The sequence below is a fragment of the Engraulis encrasicolus genome, chromosome 24, assembly GCF_034702125.1.
Source record: "Engraulis encrasicolus isolate BLACKSEA-1 chromosome 24, IST_EnEncr_1.0, whole genome shotgun sequence".
Classification (NCBI taxonomy): Eukaryota; Metazoa; Chordata; class Actinopteri; order Clupeiformes; family Engraulidae; genus Engraulis; species Engraulis encrasicolus.
Window position 1 is genome coordinate 4,816,484 of NC_085880.1, and position 25,876 is coordinate 4,842,359.

The 25,876-nt window shown below is 42.7% G+C and overlaps 1 protein-coding gene across 1 annotated transcript; it reads left to right on the top strand.

Annotated features, from left to right (window-relative positions):
* The first annotated feature begins 8,067 nt into the window (after positions 1–8,067).
* On the top strand, positions 8,068–24,792 carry LOC134441645 (lutropin-choriogonadotropic hormone receptor-like). Its single transcript, XM_063192035.1, has 12 exons — positions 8,068–8,231; positions 8,354–8,425; positions 9,905–9,979; positions 10,481–10,555; positions 10,926–10,997; positions 12,199–12,273; positions 12,463–12,531; positions 15,476–15,550; positions 17,063–17,242; positions 18,839–18,895; positions 19,794–19,877; positions 23,523–24,792. The coding sequence occupies exons 1-12, from the start codon at positions 8,068–8,070 to the stop codon at positions 24,613–24,615; spliced, it is 2,091 nt and encodes a 696-aa protein (XP_063048105.1). The 3' UTR covers positions 24,616–24,792.
* The last annotated feature ends 1,084 nt before the right edge of the window (positions 24,793–25,876 follow it).

Sequence of the window (25,876 nt, forward strand, 5' to 3'; positions counted from 1 at the left end):
CACGTCATAACAGCGTAGTACGAAATGATGGCGAGGGGAGTACGGAAATTGTATTGTTCTTCTACGGCCAGTATTGGAAGCACCTGGGAAGCATGCAATGACACTTCCGCGAGGGTCGGAGTGGAACAGGTCATAGGACAGCGTGAATGTTTGTCAGCTGTCCTTAATTACCCCCAGCAATTACTGCTGACCAACAGCTGCCGTTAATTTGGCCACAAATTATCCATCATGGTGTCGCCCCCACTGACCATGTGCAAGGGAGTACGAAATCGCACCCACTGACCAATAACCATGCGCAAGGGAGTTAATTTTCCATCCATCCGTGTCCTCAGGCAACGCCCCCGTACTACACCGTGGCCAATGCATTTCCCCCCAAGAGATTGTTCTTCTGTTGAGTTTCTTTGGTCAGTAACGTCCTCTCTGGTAACGTGGCACGTAATTGGCTGAGTAAACTGTCGGCAGAAATGAGCTCCATGAAACTCCATCTTTGAAGCTGAAAAATTAGTTTAATTTTGGCTGAATTCACTAGCCTCACTAGGGGGGACTTATTCACTCTCTCCAGTTCTTATACTACCTCCATGGTTCAGAAAGAGTTGCTTTCGGATTCAATGACGTTAAATTCCAGTGTTGCCAGATGTACAATAATTATCGTATTTGTACCATCATTTTGTCCACTGTGCAATAAACAAAAACATGATGTATGATAATTTCAGGGTTTTCATTCAGTTCATTTAGTTGCCTTGAAACAACTATTATCTTTGACGGTAATTTCCTCCCCAAAAAGCCCCCAAAAACGATAAAGATATTTCAGGAAAATATATTTCAGAACTTTCCATCTGGCAACACTGTTAAGTTCTAAACTACATGTCTATGATGTGCGATGCCCCTTCAGGAGGTAGCGGGAGGTCAGAATGAAAGGAGGTCAATGGGGAAAAAGCAAAAAGTCATGCCCTTTTAGGACACCAGGGTTGTGTTTCTCGAAACCATAGTTGCTAAGTTTGTTAGCTAATTTGTTGGTTGCAGTGCAATTTCCAATTGGCAACTACGCTTTCGAGAAACACACCCCTAAATTGATCGCTCTTTGTTGCACTGGCAACATGTAAAGCTATTTTTCTTGGTTCTTCAGAGCCATATCATTGAACCTTAACACTTCCCACACTCTGGTTGCAGGTCATTTCGGAGGTCATTTCATCTCCAGACTCACCTCCTTTCCTCTGTCCTCTGTTCTCATTTTCGGTTTTACATTGGATATACATTTAATGTACAAACCCCAACTCCGATGAAGTTGGGACGTTTGTTAAACAGTGAATAAAATCAAAATGCTATCATTTTCAAAACATTCAATCTATTCATTAGATGGAGAATAGTGAAAAGACAACATATTAAGTACAAGAGAGTCCTTGTGCACAGCCCCTCAATGCAGGTGCAGGTGTGAGGCAGGAGGAGGTGAATCAATAAACCAAAAGTCAAGAGACACCGCACACTGCTTACTTTTCTTAACTTTATTTCTTGGAGCGAACAACGCGTTTCGCCCAATGCGTCATCAGGTTCGCTCTATGCTCTATGCCCCACAACATATTAAGTGTTAAAACCGAGAAAAAATATTGTTTTGGGGGACATATGTACTCATTTCTAATCTGATAAATCCAACACGTCTCAAAAGAGTTGGGACGGGGACAATAAATGGCAGCAAATGTCGAGGAAGACTAAAAACAAAACAAAAGACAACACTTAACAGTTAAATACATTAACCGATGAGATGATTTTATATAAAAAACAGTGTTAATTCCTATCTTGGACATGATTTCACCAGCTTAAATGGTGGGTGTACTCCTTGTCATGTTTTGCAATGTTTTCCTTTCTGTAGTGCTTACAGTGTGACAGGTCTTGACCAAAAACCCACCATTTTATCACCTGCTGGTCCTTATGATGGAGCCAAACTGTTAAAACATAGTAGAGAATGCAATTTGACCTTACTATGTGGCAGTAATCGAAGATCTCCCTTCAAAATATAATGCATGAGTGGCTTTTCATGCTGTTTAAAACCCATGTATACCATTCAGCACTGTATTTAACTCTACAGATGAGTGAGAACATCTTAACCAATGCACTACTGCACCCCCATGCCATCATGGAGGCTGACTTTTGAAGCTAGCACTAACACAAGTTGGATGGTCCATTTTCACTGTAGCACAGGATGTGCAATGCTCTATTATTGTCAAAAAGAATGGACTTCTACAACTTCTGCTGACTTCTGTAAGCAAAGGACAGTTTCCCATGTCTTCTGGGTCTATTTCAAGTGAGCTCAGGTGCTTAGGAGAATGTTACACCCCTGTATCATTTTCATGCATTAAGCATTCTTAATATGGTCAATTTTCAATAGCTCTAGTTCCTGGAGTGCTAGAGTGAGACTACAGCCAATATATATTTCATGATGTCATGAACCTATACAATGATTTTATTAACAAAAATATGTCTTATATACACTAAATCGTGGTAAATCAAAGGGAATTCAAAAATGTATGTAATAACTATGGTAATTATTCCCTTTGCATCTTTAATTCTGAGTGACTCAGCCTCTCTGTGATGATCTTATACCTGGACACCTATATTGTCCGTCAGTACAATTCATTTTGAAATGTTCTTCTTTGTTGTTTTATCTTATTTGGATGTTCACCAAATTTCACTGATCCCTGTCCCAACTCTTTTGAGACGTGTTGGATTTATCAAATTAGAAATGAGTACATATGTCCCCCAAAACAATATTTTTTCTCGGTTTTAACTCTCAATATGTTGTCTTTTCACTATTCTCCATCTAATGAATAGATTGAATGTTTTGAAAATGATAGCATTTTGATTTTGTTCACTATTTACCAAACGTCCCAACTTCATTGGAGTTGGGGTTTGTACAAACTGCAAATGGGATATAGAAAAGGAATTAGGCCTAAACCTTTTGGCGAATGATGAAATGTGTCAAAGTTGGTTTGCAAAAAAAGTGATCAGATTTATCTTTCAGTGAAATGACACTTAGATGAATATCCAATATGAAACTCACCTCAACCAAGTCAACAACAAGAGCAGAGGACAGAGGAATAGGTTCCAAACTAGGGGGCTGCGGAGGTACTGCAGGGGGTCCGCATGTAATTGTAAAATTATGTGTGTGCCTCGGCACTGTGGGGAGGTCCAAGGCTATCGAGATTCCTCACTAGATAACATGGAGTTAGCGGGTGGATACGTGGTGTCATCCTCCTCTGATCCTCCTCCCTCTCCCTCTCTAACTTCCCTTTAACTTTCTTTTCTCTCACACACTCTCATTCTCATTCTCTCTCTCTCTCTCTCTCTCTGTTTTTATATGCCAAAGGCAGCCTCAAGGTGACATACCAGAAGTATGAGTCTGCTTAATCATTCATGATTCATAATAATGCATAAGCCTATTTGCTTGTCCTGACTGGGACACATTTACCCCCAATTTATTGGCAAGCAAGACACCTGTCAGGCCTGGTAGAGAGTGAACCTCTCAACGGTCCTTAGTGTGTAACAGAGATGGAACCAAGTCACTAATTTACAAGCCACAAGTATGTCTCATTCAAGTCCGAGTCAAGACACATTTGACCAAGTCAAGTCCAAGTCATACCAAAGCCAAGTCAAGTCCAACTCTCATTCAGTAGCGTGCAAGTCCGAATCATGTCGCCAGTCATTCTTAATATTGTCCTAGTAAATCAAGTCTCAAGTCATCAATTTGTGACTCGACTCTAGGTCACAAGTCCATACCTCTGGTCTGTAATAATGACTTGGGTGGTCACAGTGGAGGAGGTAGAGGTCAGGGACTGTTTGCCGAGCAGGATGGGAGGTTACTAGAGCTGGTGTGCGTGCATACATGTGTGTTCGGTTGGCTGTTGACCCATGTAGGGCACCCATTCTGTGACCTTCAAGATAACACTAAAGTAGAACTGAGTTGCCTGACAGAGATGTGAGTTTGATTGATGGGAGTGGTCAAAGTAGGAGTGGGTAGAAGAAAGCCCTGACTTTTAACATATTATGCACGGTTTTGTGGTTCCATTAGTTTTTAGTGAAGTTTTTTTTAGGTTAGTCAAGTTACGTCCACGACAATGGGTTCAGGGTTTTTGCTAATTTGGTATACTTCACATAATAAAGTACTAAAATGAAATGAAATGAAATTAAATAAAATGCTAATAATGATAATACTAATGATACTATAATAATGTGATAAAACCGTTTTTAGAATGCCATGTCCTCAAGCACTGTTGCCTTCAAACCTCTTGATTGCTTTTCTGAATGATAGCTGTACTGTTATGTTTCTAAGTCTTTTTTGCATCTGCGAAGCTTACCACAGAAAAGAAAGTTTAACTAGGCATGCATTCGTCTCTGACTGCTGAAGGTACTTTATAGGCGATGCTTCCAGTCCCCCATTGCCACCACTCCTGTCCACCTATTTATAAATGTGTATATTAAATAAAAAATATAAAAGAACTAACACATGCATACTATATTTCATATAAAGCATATAAAAAGTTCTTCCAACTTATCAGAAGTTATGGGCTAAACAAAAATTCGTCCATCTTGAATTCCACCATCTTGAAAGTGTAGGCCAAAATCATTAACACAGCGAATCTGGGACAAATCCATCAATCCGTTCAGAAGTTATTGCATTAACACGAAAGACCTTGGCGGCAGACGAGGCGGCGCACACAAAATCATTAGGCCTACATCTCCGACGTTCCACGTTTCCATGCTCCACGGGGGGGTCTTGGAGAGGTTCCACGGTCACATGATTGTGTGTGTGTCCATGTGCATGTTCATGTGTTTGTGTGTGTGTATGTGTGCATGTTCAGTTTGTGTGTGTGTGTGTGTGTGTGTGTGTGTGTGTGTGTGTGTGTGTGTGTGTGTGTGACTGCGTGTGTGTGTGTGTGACTGCGTGTTCATGTGTGTGTATGGTGTGTGTGTATGTGACTGTGTGCATGTTCATGTGTGTGTACGTATGTGTGGCAGGGTCGTGTGTGTGGCAGGGTCAGCTGTGCTCATTAGAAGGCTACCTGCATGTCAAGCTTTTGTGACGGCAGGTTCCCTCCTTCTCCTGTCACCTGAGTGGTTCAGCCATGGTTTGCTGTCGGTCAGTGTGCCCTTTTTTCTATTTTAGCACACACACACACACACTCAGATGGATGGATGGATGCACATGATGGAGAGGTTGAAGAGGGGGAGTGGGTCTGTGAAGGGTTCCTGTTGTCCTGGGCCCTGTGGGGTGGCAGAATTGGGTCCACCACCCTATGTATTGAGGGGGGTAGGGGGGAGAGGTGTTTTGAGTCTGTCCCGGACCCAGGCAATGCTGTCAACGGTCCTGGGGAGACAAGTGGCTGTGGAGGGGTTTGGTGATTTCGAAAATAAACGGCATGACGCAGGAAAGCTTTTTTTTCCCACACCGAGTGCTGTGAGTACATGTTAACGACTGTGGATGAAGTCTGTTTGTTTGTTATCTGGATCCACGCCATCTTCATGTACTTTCCACCTCACCACCTCTAGCCTTCCACTTTACAAATGCTTTGTCTTTCCTGCTAAAAAAAAGTGTACTGTACACTTCTTCTGTTTGGCTTCTGATTTTGGGAACACTGATGATGGGCTAGACCTGAAACGTTTGCATCCCATTTTTTGTTTTGGCTTCTCTTTATTTTTCAGCTTTTAATACAGTTTCACTGAACAGCATTAAGCTCCTCTGTGCGACTCCTTTTTTCTTCACACTTCTCCTGTTTAAAATGTTCCCAGTTTTCCTGGGAACGCTGCCATGTTTCTTGGAAAGCGTGTCTCAGCCTCAGCGAGTGTCACCTTGATCTTGATCTTGAACTTGTCCACCTGTTCGTATATCCCTCCCTCCCTCCTGCCCCTTCCTCTGCCCTACTTCACTGTAACAAACATCAGCTGCCTCAGAATTCCAAGTTAATTTAAATCCTTATTATAAGTTGTGTGAGGCTCTGAATTGCAGCTTTGTGTTCAAACAACACACACAACTCCACACACAACTTACAAAAAAGATTTAACTTGGAATTCTGAGGCAGCTGGTGAACTGCTGTTTCCAATGCAGTGTATAGCAGAATAAAATCAACTATAATTTATCATGACTAATCACTGACATAATTTTTTACAGTGTTCGCTACTTTAAGAGTTGTAACGATATTGTATCGAACCGAGAAATCGCGATACGCAGAGTCAGGATACTGTATCGTGATACAGCCTCTCAAAGTTCTGTTACCCTTTAGTGCAGGAAAGGAAACGACCACAGGATATGACGTGATAGTGGTTCCAAGCATCAAAACAAGATTATTATTATTTTTAAACTTTTAAAAATTATTAGTAGCTCGTTGTAACCTTTTCTACCTACGTATAAACAATCATTAGAAAGATACATTAAAAAATTGTGGGTCGTCTCGAACGGTATAGGTAAAAAATTGTGATACGAACCGAATCGTGAGTTGACGCACTGTAAAAATATTAGTTAATAAGTCATGATAACTTATATAGTTAACTAATTCTGCTATATGCTGTAAATAATCAGCATGGTTTTACTTGAAATCACAAGTTTACCAGCTGCCTAAGAATTGCAAGGTTCCTTTAGGGCCTTTTAGCCTTTATTTTTGACAGGACAGTGGAAGAGACAGAAAATGAGTGGGAAGAGAGAGACGGGGAAGGCTCGGTAAATGACCCGGGCTGGAATCGAACCCGGGTCGCAGGTGTAACCCTGTGCTCTACCGTTAGGCCACAGCAGGGCCCAAAGAATTTCAAGTTAATTTAAATCCTTATTGTAAGTTGAATGAAACTTTGAATTGCAGCTTTGTGTTAAAACAACACTCCATACCCCCACACAACTTACCATAAAGACCCAGATTAACTTGAATTCACAAGTTTACTAGCTGCTTCAGAATTCCAAGTTCAGTTAAACTGTATCTGTATTGTAAATTGTGTGTTGTTTGAACTCAAAGCTGCAATTCCATGCCTCACACAATTCACAATAGGGATTTAAATTAACCTGGAATTCTGAGGCAGCTGGTAAACTTGTGATATTTTCTACAGTTTATCTCAGTTCTCCATCCTCTATCTCTTCTCTCTCTCTCTCTCTCTCTCTCTCTCTATCTCTTCTCTCTCTCTCTCTCTCTCTCTCTCTCGCTGTGTGTGTGTGTTCACACACTTAACATCCTTACACTATTGTACATTCGTATTATTTATGTAGGTAGTCCATTAATAAGCCTATTTAGGCCTATCCTGTTTTGTTCGGTGTATCATTTTTCCACACATACTTTTGCAATTGTCTGCTTGCAGTTCCAAATGACTTAAATATGCGCTGAGAAATAAAGAGAATGTATTCGGGTAGATCAGAGCTGAGCGGCTGAAAGCACATCCCCAGTCCGCCTAATATTAATATGCATGATGCGCTTACAGAAGCGCGTGTCTTCTGACTGTAGCCTATGGGTCGCCCGGACACGCACAAAGTCATCCTTCGGCAGATACGATTGCCTTCATGGCGAAGCCCAAACAAATCAAAGCTATGAGGTCAAGTGCACAGAGGTTCGTGAGTTCTTCAGTGTTGAAGGGGGTTGGTTGTGGAGGGAACTTCAATGGCAGCACTGGCTATTCTGCGTTCGCACCACGCGTCCTGGCTCCATTCCAACTGTTTGGGATTGTTGTCATATTAACCTCGTGTTGTTGATCAGACATGGGCACGAGGTGCACAGTACGAGTGCACATCTTCACTTTGATAAGAGAACCAGCAGAACACCACGGCGAGCCCAACAATTTTAAGTGATCAGAGATGCTGAAGGCAAACTTTGCGCTCGTTATTTGATGGCAATCATTTGATCGGTGCACTGACTGAATGGGCAAGTTTGTAACCTTGTAGTGTGCTTGGTGACGTCGCGCTTGCCGCGCGAGAAGGCTATTTTTTTTGAGAAGGGCAAGGAAAGCCAGTACGGACGCTGAGTTCTCTGAAGTTCTGGGGGCTGAAATTTGTGCCAGTTTTGATAAGATTTGTGAAGGAAAAACTTCTAGGGGGTGCTCAGTATGCCTTTGCGCACTGCTGTGTTGGTGGTCCTACTGTGGAGTGTCCAACACGTGAGCACTGCCTGGACATTCGACTGTCCATCGGTCTGCCAATGTACCTCGGATAGTCTGTCCTGCACCAGAGAAACACAGGAGAGACTCCCGACTCCATCATCGCGGCCCTTGTAAGTTTTGACTTTTCACTGACCGAAATACTTCTACTTTTAAAAGATGTTTATAGCCTGGAAACAAGGTGTACATTGTGATGAGTGTGGTACACCTCGCTGTGTTTTATTGTGTTTACTAGGTGGGTTTTCCAACTGCCTCAAAAGGAAATCCAAAGCGGCTCTTTCAAAAGATTGGTCAACATATCAAGAATGTAAGTGTTAAATGCTGTCTTGGATATTGTCAGCCGCACGACTTCTGCCACTGATCATTTGATTCATTGACAATGTTCAGTATGTTCAACGTAGGCCTATTGTTCCCATTTTAGTCACATTTCAGTGTGTTGGATAACGGTGAATGGGAAAGAAATGAGCTCGTTGTTAGTGGTACCCATATACTATCCACCGACTCACGGAGTGCGCAGGCGTTACCCCGTCGTTGTTCATATAAAAAGTTATTAATTGTGCTGCTGTGGTATTTTGCTTCATCGCTCAGACGGACTCTTTCGCTATCTGTTGCCGATATTTTCAAGGACTGACAGCGGTGATAACGCTGAAACGCGCGCCTTTACGCACAGCATCAACCCGGTGCGCAAAGGAATATCTTCTTCAACAGATTATGTTAGGCTACTTAAGACGTATTATGCTGACGTTAAATAGGCTATGTCAAGGTGTGTTTGTAGCTTCAGGTATACTCACGGTTGGTATTTTGTTCACTTTTTAAGGGGTGGGGGTGGGAGGGTTATCAAGGTCACAGTAGATGCATGATGCATGTGATGGCAAGAGAGACCCATGTCTGTGCTACCCTATGCTGTGTGGCTGTAGTACTTAGAAAATTTCGCACAAAATTAGTAGCCTGCTGTATCAAACATATCAGATATGCGATGGGCTACATCCTAGAGGTGTTTACAAAAAAGCAACAGTCTAGCTTGTCACTGTGGCACAGACACTGGTCGCTTCTTGTGACGTAAAGTAAGACTTTGTTGTGCCCCCCCTCACACACACACACATACACACACACACCCCTTCCAAATTGTTTTCTCTCATGGTGCTCTTAGGAAAAGGTAATTGCCATACAGTAATTGTACTGAGCACTGGAGGAGAGTCCGGAGAGAAAAGTGAAATAAAATAGGCTGTGAACATCGGGGGCAGAATAGAAGCAAGAATTATGTTAATTGTCTACGAGAGTGCTAGTTATGAAGTGGAGTGGTGGTCTATTTTTAAGTAGGCCTACAATCAGAAAAGATGACAGAGTATGCTCTCTCTCTCTCTCTCTCTCTCTCTCTCTCTCTCTCTCTCTCTCTCTCTCTCTCTCTCTCTCTCTCTCTCTCTCTCTCTCTCTCTCTCTCTCTCTCTCTCTCTCTCTCGCTCGCTCAGTTGAAGTACGCAGGTTATTACTCTACACACCTTTACAGATGTCATAGTTGTAGATTCATCATCAAAGTTGTTATCACCATCACTGTACTGAAAGTCTCCTATTCCATCTGCACATCATTTTGGTTAATGACAGTGTATACCACAAAAGGCAGAGGTATCACCAGAATCTTATTTGAAAATAGTCACACACAAACAAAACACTACAATGTAAATGTGTTATTTTAACCAGCTGTGGCCTAGTTGATACAGTTGCATGTTCAAGATTTTGTCGGCTATGGCCCTTTGTCTGAAATGTTTCACTTGTATTTTCACTTTAGAGAAATATCCCAAAGCAACTCGCTTCAAAGGATCAGACGCCAGGCATTCCTATCCCTGAAGTCTGTTACAGAAATGTAAGTGTTGCATACTTTTTTCCCTTTTCGACGAAAGTAATAAATACTTTTAAAAGTTGTCTAACTATGTTTCTTTTTTTGGCACTTGCACTGGAGTCTTGATCAGTGTAACAATGTGACGAAAACTGAACACCGTGTATCACTCACACACCACTGATCATGCAGGATGGTGTCACCCGTATGGAATTATTATTATGTGGTTATTGGATAACCCTTTACTTGACGACGGCGTCAGATGCGTCAAAATGTGTCAATATGTGTCAAAACACATGGCAATGTCATAAACATTGTATGTTTGTTGTCATTAAGTGACATTCAGTTATGGTAAAGACAGCCCTAAAAATATCAACTGTTCATGACCATAAAACATTTATGACATTGACATCCTGTTTATGACTTGTCCATGATCGTGTCACGACACTGCTATGTCACTGTATGTCAAGTTAAGTGTAAACTTTTATTTTTATGTGGATTGTTTAAGGTATCTGGTTTTTTTTTCAGTGCCATACAGAATATCAAAAATCTTGAGGTGATCGAGACAGGGGCCTTTACAGACATACCCCAGCTGCGCTATCTGTAAGTACGCTACGGCAACATGTTTTAATATGTTAAACCAGTGATTTCCTTGTTTGTGTGTGTTATTGTTATTAGCCTACACCACATTCTTTAAGTGCTCACAATTGACACTTTTTCCTATAGAAACTTTTAAAGTTGGAAAACACACTTAACACAAAAATGTATGTGCTGATATTACAGAATGAATGAATGTGACTACATCAAATTGATTCGACTTCATATACAAAACATGGTACTTGTCTTGAAAATACACCACAACAACAACATGTATTTACACCTTAGTAAACTGATGTCATTTGATTTGAATGTTGCAATGGCATACTCTTTGACAAATAGTCCTTTCGCATTGTTTCTCTCGTTGCTGTTTCAGGAGCATCTGCAACACAGGAATAACACATTTCCCCGATCTTTCCTTCATTTATTCATTGAAGTTAACCGTTCTGTGAGTACCAAAAGCTCTTCTATATGTAAGATGTTCAGTATCTTCGTCTTAAAGTGATAAGAAATCTTGAAGTTTCTTTTGTATCAGACATGTAAAACCTTAACATGTCTGAAACAAAAGAAACTTCAAATAACTTCAAATAAGAAACTTGAATTTTTTATTTTTTTTAAAAGAATGTTTTGGGGGCTTTTGGGCCTTTATTATGACAGGACAGTGTGGGAGGAGACAGGAAATGAGATGGAGAGAGATACTGGGCAGGGCTGGGAAATGACCCGGTCGGACTCGAACCGGGGTCCCCATGGGCGTGCAAGCCCAAATGTGGAGGGCTTAGCGGGCTGCACCACAGTGCACCCGGAACTTGAAGATTCGACAAAAGCTCTACTGCTGACTGTTAGGTCCACCCACTCCTCCATCCAACCAAGTCCACCCACTCATCATGTGTTTCAGCCAAGTGTAAGAACCTTGCCATCCCAGCAGCCTTCACATTCCACCGGGCTCTATGACTGACACCAAGTACACCGTCAAAGAGTTGATGTACTCAGAGAGTTGATGTAACATCTTCTAGAGTAGTGTTTCTCAACGGGGGCGGTACAGCCCCCCAGGGGGTGTTGGGGGGCAGTAGGGGGTCGTTCAGAAGGATACAGTTGAGATGGGGTGTTGCTTAGTTGCCATTAGGGGGCATTAGTCCATTTAATTTTTTAATACTAAAGGGGCATTGTCAGGCTTATGATGAGAACAAGGGGGCGTTTGTTCAAAAAAGGTTGAGAACCACTGTTCTAGAGTGTATATGTGTCCCAAGGTTCTCCTTAAGTGTTGAATTAACACTGCATTTTTTTTTACTGGTTGACTTGTTCTGTTCACCAAATAAGTTGATCAATACTGTGGTGTCTGTCCAGGCCATACTTTAATTTGATAAACAGTCATTATGAAGCTCTAAGAAAGATGAGCTTTTACTATGGCTTTAATAATTAAGGAGTCAGGCCCTCATTCAAGGCTACCTATAAGATGCCCTTGAGCAAGACGTCTAAAATCCCATTGCTCCAGGAAGATTGTTCCTGTACTCAATTCACTGTGCTTCACTCTGGGTAGTAGTTGTGGTAGGCCTACATATCAGCAGCAGCTAGATAAAACTCACATGTCGATAATGTAACAACAACATTGTGATAGCGCCAAATAAAATAACACTTTGTTGTTTCTACAGAGAGATAGGGGACAATATCAGGCTGGAAGGCATCCCATCCAACGCCTTCGTGGGAATACCACAATATGAGAACATGTAAGTGCACATGAAGGCTAACCACAGCATCTTTGCGTAGAATTATATTTGCTTATTGTTGATATTTGGCAATCAATTATGTAGTAACTTTGTAAGTATCAATACAATATAAAGGTGCATACACATAGATATTTAAACTTCTTTTATTCTTATTTTTTTCTCATTTTATCATCTGTTCTTTGATTTCAGGAATCTGGTCAGAAATGGGTTCAAGGAAATAGAGTCCCATGCCTTCAACGGAACGCAAGTGAATACACTGTAAGTGCGGATAAAAATATTCTCGAGATCAGTTCTGTTCATGGACTGTTTGTTGTTATACAGTACAGATAATTGTAGAGAAGGTGGTCTATTGAAATTCATGTAATTTCTAAAGTGTAATAGAACTTACAGACATCATTTCAATGTTTTGTCGCCACCTGTTTGTTCATTCTGGTCCAGACACTGCTGACCAGAGATGTGGACTTGTGACTTGTGACTTGTGACTCGGACTGACTTGTGACTTGAGTCACAAATGACTCGACTTGAGACTTGACTTGCCAATATTAGGAGTGACTTGTGACTTGACTCGACTTGTACGCTATTGACTTGAGACTTGACTCGACTTGACAGTTTTAGCTTGCAATGACTTGCAATTGTGCTCCAAGTCAATGAATATATATTTTTTTGCATTTTGTGTGTGAAAAAAATGCATGAAAGAAAGAAAAAATAAATGATTTACCTTCAACCATAGTCAAAAACCATGCTAAAAAATATATGATCAATTGTGGGTTGCATGGTCACCCAAAAAAAGGGAGTTGGGCTGAAGATCACAGAGTTGTAGGTTTGAATCCCACCCTTAAACCCACCTCTCCCTACATCTCCATCCATGACTGAAGTGCCCTTGAGGAAGGCACCTAACCCCATATTGCTCAAAGGACTGTCACCAATATGTGCGTTGGATAAAAGATAAAAGTAATTTAATGAATAATTATTAGAGATGCACCGGATCCGGATCCGGTTCCGGATCCAGCAGGATAATAGGATTTTTCACAGGATCCGGATCCGGCAGGATCTTAAGCAGTGGATCCGATATCCGGCAGGTACCTAAAAATCAGGATCTGGTGCATCTCTATTTTTTACGTAGTTTGAGCCAACGTAATAAAAAGGGCCCATGTGTGCGAGTAGAATATGTTTTTCAACCCTTTCGTAGGATCCGGTATCCGGTTCCGGATCCGACAGGATCTTAAGCAGTGGATCCGGTATCCGGCAGGATCCTAAAAATCAGGATCCGGTGCATCTCTAATAATTATAAACCGTGGTACAACCATGGTTAGTTTTAAGCGTAAAACCATGGTTCAATTTATAGTTAAACCTAGTAAAACCAAAAACCAATGCCGAACCATGCTCAAAAAACTGAAATCATAGTATACCATGGTCGATTTTCGGGACATGACTGGCGAAGGGGGACATGCAAAGCAGTGTGGAGAGGTAATGCATTTATGACCAAAGGTAATTGTCAATATTGCACATAGAATACAAGGTGACTTGTTAAAGACTTGGAAAAAACAAGACTTGGACTTGGACTTGATTTGGCTTTGGCACGACTTGGACTTGGACTTGACTTGGTCAAATGTGTCGTAACTTGTGACTTGACTCGGACTTGATTGGAAGGACTTGAGACTTACTTGCGACTTGCAAATTAGTGACTTGGTGTCATCTCTGCTGCTGACAATGTGTCAGTCATAATTCACTTGGAATTTTTGTGCATTCAGATTCAATGGCTGCATTCACTGCACATTGGCAGTCATGGGTAAGAGGTGAGGTTAAGGTGTCAGACATCTAGCCCAAAGCTTGCTGGTTCGAGTCCTGACCTGCTAAGTTGGTGGGGGGAGTAATTAACCAGTGCTCTACCCCATCTCCCTCCATGACTGAAGCACTCTGAGTGTAGTACCGTGCGGCCACATTGTTCCCTTGGGGCACTGTTTTGGGCTGTCCCCTTGCACGGGTGAGGCATAAAATGGCCATTTGTTGTGTGCTAGTGCTACAGGTATGTCACAATGACAATAGGAGTTTCCCGGGTGGGCCTTCACTTTCCAGTTACTTATGCTGGTGTCATAGCATAGACCTCAGACATGAGTTTGAGAATAGACAGTGACAAAACAATACGTTGATGTCTCTAAATTCTGTTCTACTTTTACAACCTACTTTACAATAATTTGAAGTGTGTATAATTTGGGGTGGGGGGGGCACCCTGTACTACATGATCTCAAAGGAATTGTGTCTGTTTTCTCACACAAACCAAAAATTGAATTTTCATCCAGATTGCGACGCATTCCCTTTGGTCTGGCGCACACAGATTGACAAATTCGCCCTCTGATTGGTCGAGCTTCATGATAACCCTGCCTATTTGAACCGGCAATCTGGTTGAAGGATTGTTTTGGTCAGGGCACAATTTTACAACTCAGAAACATTGCATTATTGACAGGTTAAGTTTAGGGATGGTATTGGAAAGGGCACAATTTTACACCTCAGAAACATTGCATTACTGACAGGTTAAGTGTAGGGGTTTTGGTCAGGGCACAATACAACTCAGAAACATTTGCTTTACTGACAGATTAGGTTTAGGGATGGTTTTGGTAAGGCCACAGCAGGACATTTTTGCATTTGAAGCGAGACCAATCAGAAGCCACAGATGTGCTCTAGACAGCAGGGAAAGCGTCTGTATCTGGACGCAATTTCGGATGTTGGTTTGCGTGAGAAATTGGACACAATTCCTTTTGAGATCAGGCTCACCCCGTAGGCAGCCATTGGCCATGACATACTTTCGGTCCTTATCAGTGACCGCCCATCGCATCGCTAGACCTACTGGCTCCATCACCTTAAATGTCATTGTCAGTGTCATTCATTATGACTGATGAGTTTCCATTTATCTCCGTCACACAGTGTTCCGCCGCACAAAACAACATAGACCAAACCACTAACTTTGGCTCCTGTCAATCTGAAATTTTAAGGGTCAAGACCATTTGAAAAGTCACGAGCAGGCTCCGAAATTGTTTAGAAATGAGATATGATATGAAAGCGCACTTTGAACTTTGTTTGGTTTTCCACTTATCATTTCAATGAAAAGCCAGTATAATCATGTCTAAAAAGACAGATAATTAAAAGAGGTCAAATACTGAAGTGCATTCATGGCAAGTGCATGTGATTTGTGTCTTTGCTCCAGGAATTTAGAAGGCAATTGGTACCTTCACACAATCCACAGCGATGCATTTGAGGGCACGATCGGTCCAGTAGCTCTGTAAGTACTGTGTGTTTGTGTGTGTGTTTGTGTGCGCATGTTTGCGTGTGTGCATGCGGGCGTGTGTGCATGTGTGCATGCATGATCCAAAATGAGAACAGTCTCGTCAGAGTCTCGTCAGAGAACAGAAAAAAGTCAGCAACTCACCGTCATTTGAGAAAGCTTTTAGACATGCACCTATCACAACTTTTTGAGGAAGCACTCTCATGTCACAATCTGTGCTCCGGTTCCTTTTTCATACTCTAGTTTTTCATCCAACATCTGGATCCAGATTACTTGGTATAGATGTCCATGCTTTGGGCCTAAAGAACACTCTTTTATCCACTCTGCATACAATCACCCTACAAGAACCCTACTCGCACTGAGTGTTATGTTAAACCAGCAAGACACTGGAGTATCCGCAGCCTGGCTTAATACAAAACCAGGATAAGTTAATCTTGAGGTAGTGGTAAGTCATTTAATAGAAGAGCCCATTTGTGGGCTATCTATTAGCAGGTTTACCACTTTTTGTAGGTTTATCACTTAACTATGTTCTTAGGATACCACCTCTGGTAGGCTATTCAGACCAGAAAACTTTGACCAAATTTGGGCGCAACCAATGGTGGTGGTGGAAACTCACTAAAATGTGTACATTTTTTAAGTTTGTAAATTCTTCTTTCTTGTCTTCAAATGGAAACTGGTTTCACATTCAAATTGTGTGAACTCTGAAAATATTATTGACCCTGTTATAACGTGATATCTGTATTTGACTTCATATTATCTACACATAGATAGGTGCCAAGGTCTCATTTCAAGACCCGCTCTCTACTCTCTCTTGTCATTGTTTGTGTGTGTGTGTGTGTGTGTGTGTGTGTGTGTGTGTGTGTGTGTGTGTGTGTGTGTGGGCAATAATGGTCTGGTCATGGCCATACAAAGATAGCGCCACTGTATTTCTCTTCTGCTTTTGTCTAAAGTCTGAAGGTTTTCTGACCCCAGAAAATCCTGCTTTGAGATTACTAGTACAGTATATACTATGTATATATATTTTTTTTAAGTAATAATATTTTGGGAACATGCAAGGTGATTGCACAGCTGATGTGATTAGAATGCTTTTTTATTGCTTTTCGTCAGTCACACCTATCTATCCTAAACAAACTTCAATATTACCCAAAACTCTGGTCGAAGAGGCACTTTTCCCACGATTCTTGGTTATAAAGTGCATAGTGTGCATCTGTGCCTAACAGGGCCAGTCTAATGTGTGACATACAGTAATCTTCACCTCTTTGAGCTCACCACCTGTCCCATACAGTGTGTGTAATGCGCGGTGTATGTGTGTACAGTAAACACCCATCTCATGGTTATATGGTCAACGGTTTAAACCCACTGACATCTCCTTCACGTCCCTGAGCTTTCTACCTGCCTGTTAGTGTAACACCTACAGTATGCCTAATGCATTGTGTACGTAACGTGTGTTTTTGACGCCTGTGTCTCTTGGCCATAATGTTGCATTATGTGCACCTGTGTCTCCTACAGTGACGTATCCTCCACGTCCCTGAGCTCCCTACCTGCCCGCGGCCTGAGGCAGGTGCAGAAGCTGACGGCGCGCTCCACACCCACCCTGAAGACCCTGCCGCCCCTGGACAGCCTGCAGAGCCTGGTGGAGACGCACCTCACCTACCCCAGCCACTGCTGTGCCTTCCACACATGGCAGAGGTGAGCTGAGCTGAGCTGACTGCCTGGAAAGACTGTTTGGTAACACAGGGTCACAACAGTGTCATAACGCACTCATGTATGTGTCATAAACACTATGTCAATGTCATAAACAATTTAGGACTTCATTATGGTAATAATTGCATAGGCTGAGCACACCTGGAGAGAGCTGAGCTGAGGCAGCTGAGCACACCTGGAAAGACTGTTTGGTAGCACACTTTACGTATGACATGACAGAGTCGTGACAGTGTATGACAGTGACAGTGTCATAATCATAAATAGTATGTCAATGTAATAAACATTTTATGACTTCGTCATGGCAATAATTGCATAGACTGAGCTGAGCACACCTGGAAAGACTGTTTGGTAGCACACTTTACGTATGACATGACAGAGTCATGACAGTGACAGTGTCATGACAGTGTGTCATAAGCATTATGTCAATATAATAAACATTTTATGACTTCGTCATAGCAAGAATTGCATAGGCCACTGCAAAGTATACCAAATGTACTATATTACAATGTAATGTAGTTGAGTAGTATAGTAAGTTATATAGCATAGTAGTGTAGTACATATCACTACATCTTGTCATGTAATGTGTTGACGAAATGTATGTATGGGCAGTCATGGGTGAGCGGTTAGGGCGTCAGACTTGCATCCCAGAGGTTGCCGGTTGGACTCCCGACCCGCCAGGTTGGTGGGGGGAGTAATCAACCAGTGCTCTCCCCCATCCTCCTCCATGACTGAGGTACCCTGAGCATGGTACCGTCCCACCGCACTGCTCCCCATGGGGCGCCACTGAGGGCTGCCCCCTTGCACGGGTGAGGCATAAAATGCAATTTCGTTGTGTGCAGTGTGCAGTGTTCACTTGTGTGCTGTGGAGTGCTGTGTCACAATGACAATGGGAGTTGGAGTTTCCCAATGGGCTTTCACTTTTCACTTTCGCTTTCAAGAAATATACCAAGCCCAAACACTGCTGTTCCTTTGACATCTGGAAACACTGCTATGGCATTAGATGCAGTCAGTGTACACCTGATACAGTGTACACTCATTGTCTGCATTATGATTCTTGGAACTGCAGAGAAAATGGGGTAACACTTTACTTGAAATCGACGTCATAGGTTTGATATAACGGTGTCACAACAGTGTCGTAATGCAGTCGAAACGAGTCATAAATATGTCAAATATTATGTCAATGTCATGAACATTTTATGACTGTTATCATTAATTGACATACGGTTATGGTAAAGATAGCCCAAACAATGTCAACTTTTGATTACCATAAAACTTTATTAACATTAACACCATGTCTATGACTCGTTCAGGACTGTATCATGACACTGCTTTGACACTGTTATGACACTGTCATGTCATGTGCATGTATTACTCTGACGTCAAGTAAAGTGTAACCGAAAAGGGCCTCTCATTACCTCATCTGAAGGCTACAGCTTTGTTTGGGCTGTCAGTCACACATGCTACGCTTCACATTACTGTCACCAAGGCGAAGGGGGAAGGGCAGTTTTGCATGACACTAATGTAGACTCTTCACCGTTTGTTTAATACTTTTTTTTTCCCAATTTGCTCTTCTCCCCTCAGACAAAACCCTGTCAACTTGACATGGCTCTGCAACGAAGGTGTGGGAGCAGAGACGATGTAAGCCATTTATTTTTATCGTAGGTGACATTATAAGATCTGGATACTTGTTAGCTCATATTCCCCCCACAAAAAGATCACACAATAGATGAACATGTGTTTCTTCTCATGTGTCTGACTCTGCTCATAGGCTCTATGAGAGTGTGTGTGTGCGCACGGGCGCGAAGCTGACAGGGTTGTGGGTGGCAAAGGGGTCACAGTTGTCCCTGGCCCAGGGAGGGAGGGGGCTCAGAATTGGGTCCGCATTACATAGTATGCATTGTTTGGGGGGCCCTTTCAGACGATTATGTCCCAGGGTCCAGCCAAAGCTGTGAGCCCAATGTGTGAGCGTGCGTGCGTGCGTACGTGTGTGCATGTGTTTGTGTATTTGACCTCTTTCTGGCCCATCACTCTCACTCATTCAGTAAAATAATGATCGTCTGGTGCACCTGGGTGTGTGTGGTGGTGTGTTATATTTAGATGTAGGTCAGTGTATCCTCCTCGATGAACCCAATTACGTTCACCACGGGAGAGCAGAGGAAAGCATTGAGACTGCTCCACATGACATCACTACAAACATAATTAACAAAAAAACATGCCAACTTCTATAGCAGACAGTGGTTCCCAAACTGAGGGCTGGGACCCCTAGGTGGGTCATGGAGGAACTGGAGGGGGGTCACAGAGAGAAGGGAATGCCGTGGATGAAACCCATACACATGGGTTGATGACTTGTATTAATACTTTTAACTAAAAGTTTAACAATATGAATAGAGACAAAAAATGTTTTGTGTGTGGGACATGACGGGGAAAAGAGACCGCAGTTCTTTTCTTAGATCAAACAAGAAGGTCCCAGTTGGAAATGTTTGGGATGTCTAATAGACGTAGATGTGTGATTTCATATAATTTACTTCTCCAACAGGGACCTTGGTACCACCAGTGGCGGAGCTATGGCTGACTACTACCCCGACCTGGTGGACCTGTGTGGGACCAGCGCCCCATTGAGGTACACCCCAAGTCAGCTATCAGTTGGCATACCACTGAAAATTGCATCATGTTGATATTTTTAAATGTAAATCAAAAAGAGCATATTAGTATAAAAAAGCTACTGGAATATTGACAAAATATCTGTTACCCAGGATAACCCTGCTAGAGTAAATTTACTTTTCTCTTGGCTGCGCGACACTGGCTGTGCACAACTCATCCTCTGATTGTTGCAAACCGCTGTCTGTCAAAAAATAAGCTCACATGGTTGGCTGCCAGTGTCTCGCCCCTCCTCACAACATTGTGTTTATAAACACAGTGAACCCATGTATACAAAGCGCAGTGGATGGAAAAGGGGGAAGCCAGGACACAAGAACAGAATAACAGTCTTTAAAAAGCTTTAAGCACATATTTATAATTAACTAATGATCAACAAAACATTTACAAATGTTTGTAAATGAGTAAGAAACATTATGTTAACATTGCAGACACAGTCGCAACAGTCCTGGAAGTTTGTCGTCCAAAGAGCAAAAGAGAGGCAGGCAAACACACATCAACCTCATCCTGGAGGATTCTCACTCCGCTGTGTAGCCGTAGTTTGGATTTTACTCATTAACTCATTTTTTAAAAATGTTTAATGCCTTGTCTTTTTAATAATAGTCCGGCGGATTAGACACACAAAAGGGCCTAATCGTGCACTTTTGAGTAAAAGTATGAAAATTGGTACACATGTCCTTCTCGATATGCTGATTAATATTAGCGTTGGAGGCGTCGTGAAAAATGAAGAATTTTCAAGATGGCCGCCAAATCCAATATGGCCAACCCAAATTAATGAAACTACCTGACATGTTGTTGTAAAAGCATGAAAATTGGTACATATATCCTTCTTGATATGCTGATTAATATTATTAGCATTGGAGGCGTCACAAAAAAATCTGAATTTTCAAGATGGCCGCCAAATCCAATATGGCCAACCCATATTAATGAAACTACCTGACACTTTGTAGTAAAGGCCTGAAAATTGGTACACATGTCCTTCTTAATATGCTGATCAATGTTATCGTTGAAGGCGCCGTGAAAAATGTTGTATTTTCAAGATGGCCGCCACGTCCAATATGGCCAACCCATATTAATGAAACTACCTCACACTTTGTTGTAAAAACATGAAAATGGGTGCCCAGTTACTTCTTTATATTCATTGCATAGGCATATATGCTTTCATAGGCATTGCAAGAAAGTTTAATTTTCAAAATGGCCGCCAAATCAGATCTGGCCAACCTATATTAATGAGACCATTGAATTTGAATTTAACACCCACTTTGTAGTAAAAGAATGAAAAATGGAACACATTTACCTCTTGATATGCTGATTAATATTTGAAATGGAGGCATAGCTGATAAAACCCGAATTTTCAAGATGGCGCCAAATCAAATGTAGCCAATCCATATTAATTAATCCTCCAGACACATTGTGGGATATACAGTACCTCTAGCAGTTAGTGGCGCCTGCATAGGCCTTGTGTTTAATATGCCTCTCATGACTACAAATTCAAAAGGATCAAGATTTCAAGGTTGCTAGACAGAAAGTTCAATTGATTTGTCAATTCATGGACATGGTTAAGACATGGTTAAGAAAAGAAACCAATCATTAATTACTACAAAGTTTTCAAACAAACTGCAATCCTGTCCCATGCATGTTGTATGGGTATGTCTTGCCTGGTTAACACCAGTTGATCTCACAAGTGAGATACTCTGGAGGTTACATATGCAATTTCTCATAGGAAAGGTGTGGTTTAAAATTACCCATGGCCGTTAATTGGGCAAAACGAATGTTTCATTTGGCATATGCATAGCACAAAGCCAATCGTGTCAGTTGTATCTATTCAAACAAACTGCAGTCATCGCCTGTCCACCCTTCCCCGCTCTCTGAATGGAGCCCAAGATGTGGTACCCTTGCTAAGGGATGGAATCCATGCTGTCTTTCAGATCAGAACGATTGCGCAAAGCAGCATGGGATTCCCCAGGCTGTGGTATATCCTATGGCCAACATCATTCAAACTGCCAATAATGCGTAATTAAAAGATACACACGAACTTTGAATGAATAGTGAATGGCACAGTTGGTGCAAAGTCAACTCAGGGTATGTAAATTTGAGTAACCTTGAGTGAAAGTTTACTTGTACAGTATTAGGATTCATTTTTTGGCTATAATAATGGTGTGCCAGATTTGGCTCATGGTGAACCTCCATTTCTGTATTTGTAGTTCAAGGTATGCAAACTATGCGTCATATGCAAGGTGAAGTTGATAAGATTTGATTTAACCCCCATGTTGAGGGGGGGACAAGATTTTGTTTTGTTACCTACAGTACTTGAGTGATGGTTGTGCACACTTTATTGCGATGATAAATGGCTCAAATCCATTGAAAATGTGACTAAAATATTTATTGACTCATCAAAGACTACAAATGTTATTATATGTTTCTACTACAAGTACAGAAAAATGTATACTGAGATAGATATAGGATATTTTATGTCCATTTATGCATCTATGGGTTGGCCATATTTGATGCGGGGCCATCTGAAAATTCTTTTTATTTTTTGATGATATTAATACAATCAAAAGATACATGTGTTTTCATGCGTTCACGGCAAATTGTGCCCTGGTTTCACTAATGTACTGTAACACAAAATGTAACACTACATATAACTATATACTGTATATATATAACATTAGTAGGCTAGGGTTTGATGTTTCGAAATTAGGTTATGTTAGGATCACTTTCAGAGTAATCTTTTTTAGGACTATTACTTGTGTGTGTCTGTGTGCGTGCACAAACTTTCTCACGTGAACCCTTATAGATTATTGTACACATCACTAAGTATATGTGTGCTGATTGCATGCTCCTGCTACAAAGTGCATGGTGGTTTCACTGAAAAAGAAGGAAATGTGTAACCATTTTCATGCTTTTACGTGCATAATGGATTCACTCATCTGCTATACAATTCCTGTTATATGGGTCGGCCATATTTCATTTGGTGGCTATTTTGAACATTTCAATTTTGGTTGTACGCAACAATTCCATTTCTAACATTAATAGGTACACCATAGAGTATGTATTTACCAAATTTGAGGCATTTATGACGCAGTGCATGATAGTTTCTCACTAATATGGGTTGGCCATATTGGATTTGGCGGCCATCTTGAAAATACAGCATTTTTCGCAGCGCCTCCAACAATAACATTGATCAGCATATTAAGAAGGACATGTGTACCAATTTTCAGGTCTTAACTACAAAGTGTCAGGTAGTTTCGTTAATATGGGTTGGCCATATTGGATTTGGCGGCCATCTTGAAATTTCATCATTTTTCGCTATGCCTCCAATGCTAATATTAATTCGCATATCAAGAAGGATATATTTACCAATTTTCATGCTTTTACAACAACGTGTCAGGTAGTTTCATTAATTTGGGTTGGCCATATTAATAAGCATAGGAAGAGGTATATGTGTACCAATTTTCATGCTTTTACTCAAAAGTGCATGATCAATTCACCAATCCGCTGGACTATAAGTTCATTCATTGTTAATTAAGTGTTAACAAAGCTTTTTAAGGGACCTTTATTCTAACGTGTTACCGTTTTTTCGTTCTTTTTCTTTTTAATTTCTCAGGTGCACCCCAGAGCCAGACGACTTCAACCCGTGCGAGGACCTGCTTGGCTCGGGCTTCCTGCGCTCGGCCACCTGGGTGGTGACCACGCTGGCGGTGGCGGGAAACTCGGCCGTGCTGCTGGTGCTGCTGTCCAGCCGCCAGAAGCTGAGCATCTCGCGCTTCCTCATGTGCCACCTGGCGTTCGCCGACCTGTGCATGGGCGTGTACCTGTTTCTGATCGCCGCCATGGACCACCGCTCGCGCCGCCAGTACTACAACCACGCCACCGACTGGCAGACGGGCGCCGGGTGCGGCGTCGCCGGCTTCCTGACCGTCTTCGCCAGCGAGCTGTCGGTGTACACGCTCACCATGATCACGCTGGAGCGCTGGCACACCATTGCTCACGCCATGGAGGCGGAGCGCCGGCTGAAGCTGCGACACGTGGCGGCCATGATGGCCGTGGGCTGGCTCTTCTCCCTCCTGGTGGCGCTGCTCCCCCTGCTGGGCGTGAGCAGCTACAGCAAGGTCAGCATCTGCCTGCCCATGGACATCGAGACCCCCGCCGCGCAGGGCTATGTCGTCATGGTGCTCCTGCTCAACGTGCTGGCGTTCCTGGTGGTGTGCGTGTGCTACGTGCGCATCTACCTCAGCGTGCGGAACCCGTCGGTGGCAAGTCGCCGCGGCGACGCCAAGATGGCCAAGCGCATGGCGGTGCTGATCTTCACCGACTTCCTGTGCATGGCGCCCATCTCCTTCTTCGCCATCTCGGCGGCGCTGCGCATGCCGCTCATCACCGTCTCGCACTCCAAGATCCTGCTGGTGCTCTTCTACCCCATCAACTCGCTGTGCAACCCCTTCCTCTACACCATCTTCACCAGGGCCTTTCGACGGGACATCTGGCAGCTGCTCGGACGATGCGGCTGCTGCTGCCAGGACGGGGTCGGGGTCGGGGTCGGGGTCGGGGGTGGGCTCTTCCCTGCCAAGGGATTTGGTCCACCCGGCCAACTCAAGCCGCCCAAACGTAAGGCTCCCTCTAAGAAGGCCCGCTCTTTGCAGTTTTACGCCTACCACATCAAGATGCAAGGGTGCCTGCTTAGCAAAGGGACAACGTGACAAACTGCTGGTGTCACACTGATAGACAGCAGCTTCAGACCTCGTGACGTGGTCTGCTGCATCACTACCACAATGAGACTTTCCCACTGGGACTTACATGCTCGTACGAATAAGCTGACATTTCTCTCTGACAAACGGTGCTGTAAATACAATGTTGTTTTTAAGATTTTATTTCATCCTGTGTATTTTATAAATTAAAATGTTTCATAATATGAATTACAAGTGTCAAGTACATGCTTTTAGAACATCAACTTGGTGATTTGACCATAATTAGGGCAGTTGTGGGTAAGCGGTTAGGGCGTCACACTTGTAGCCTAAAGGTTGTAAGGGAGTAATCAACCAGTGCTCTCCCCCATCCTCCTCCATGACTGAGGTACCCTGAGCATGGACCGTCCCACCGCACTGCTCCCTAGGGGTGCCATTGAGGGCTGCCCCCTTGCACGGGTGAGGCATAAATGCAATTTTGTTGTGTGCAGTGTTCACTTGTGTGCTGTGGAGTGTTGTGTCACAATGACAATGGGAGTTGGAGTTTCCCAATGGGCTTTCACTTCACTTCACTTAATTTGACATCATTACATCAAATTTTCCAAACCAAAATACGGCAGCAAGTTCAATCAAGCATTTCAAATACCTTGCCTTCCTAGAAGGAGTTGAGGGCTTACAGGCAAGCATTTGCACACAGCTAAATTAGCAGTTCAGCGATTGAAAAAAATGGGAAGGGGGTTTGCCTCCGACAGAGGTATTCTTAGAAGTCTGCGTCTGAAAGATGAATTATCCAATCAGGTGGTAGTGTGTGCACACACACACACACACACAAACACACAATGCTGCGCACACACTGACCCATGTATGCTGTACCTCTTGTAGTGCAGCAATGGCACACACGAAGATGTACACAAGAGCATACACACGAGCACACACACACACACACAGACAGAGCACCCATGGTTCATATGACACACACACACACAAACACACACTCATTGTGTATATGACTGACACAAACACACACACACTCGCACGCATGCATACATGCACACACACATGTCCCTCCTTGAAGTGCAAACAATGGTCACAGGTGTAGGGGAAGGGGCAGACTTCCTGCATGCAAGAGCAGCAGCAGCAGCGGGTGTCAGAGAGACTATCAGGCAGTCGAGAGATACAGCAGGGCAGCCTGACCAAACTGACTCTAATCTGTCAGGGACGCCACACACATACACGCACAACTTCACTCAGGGCTCATGGTCAGACTCATGGGACT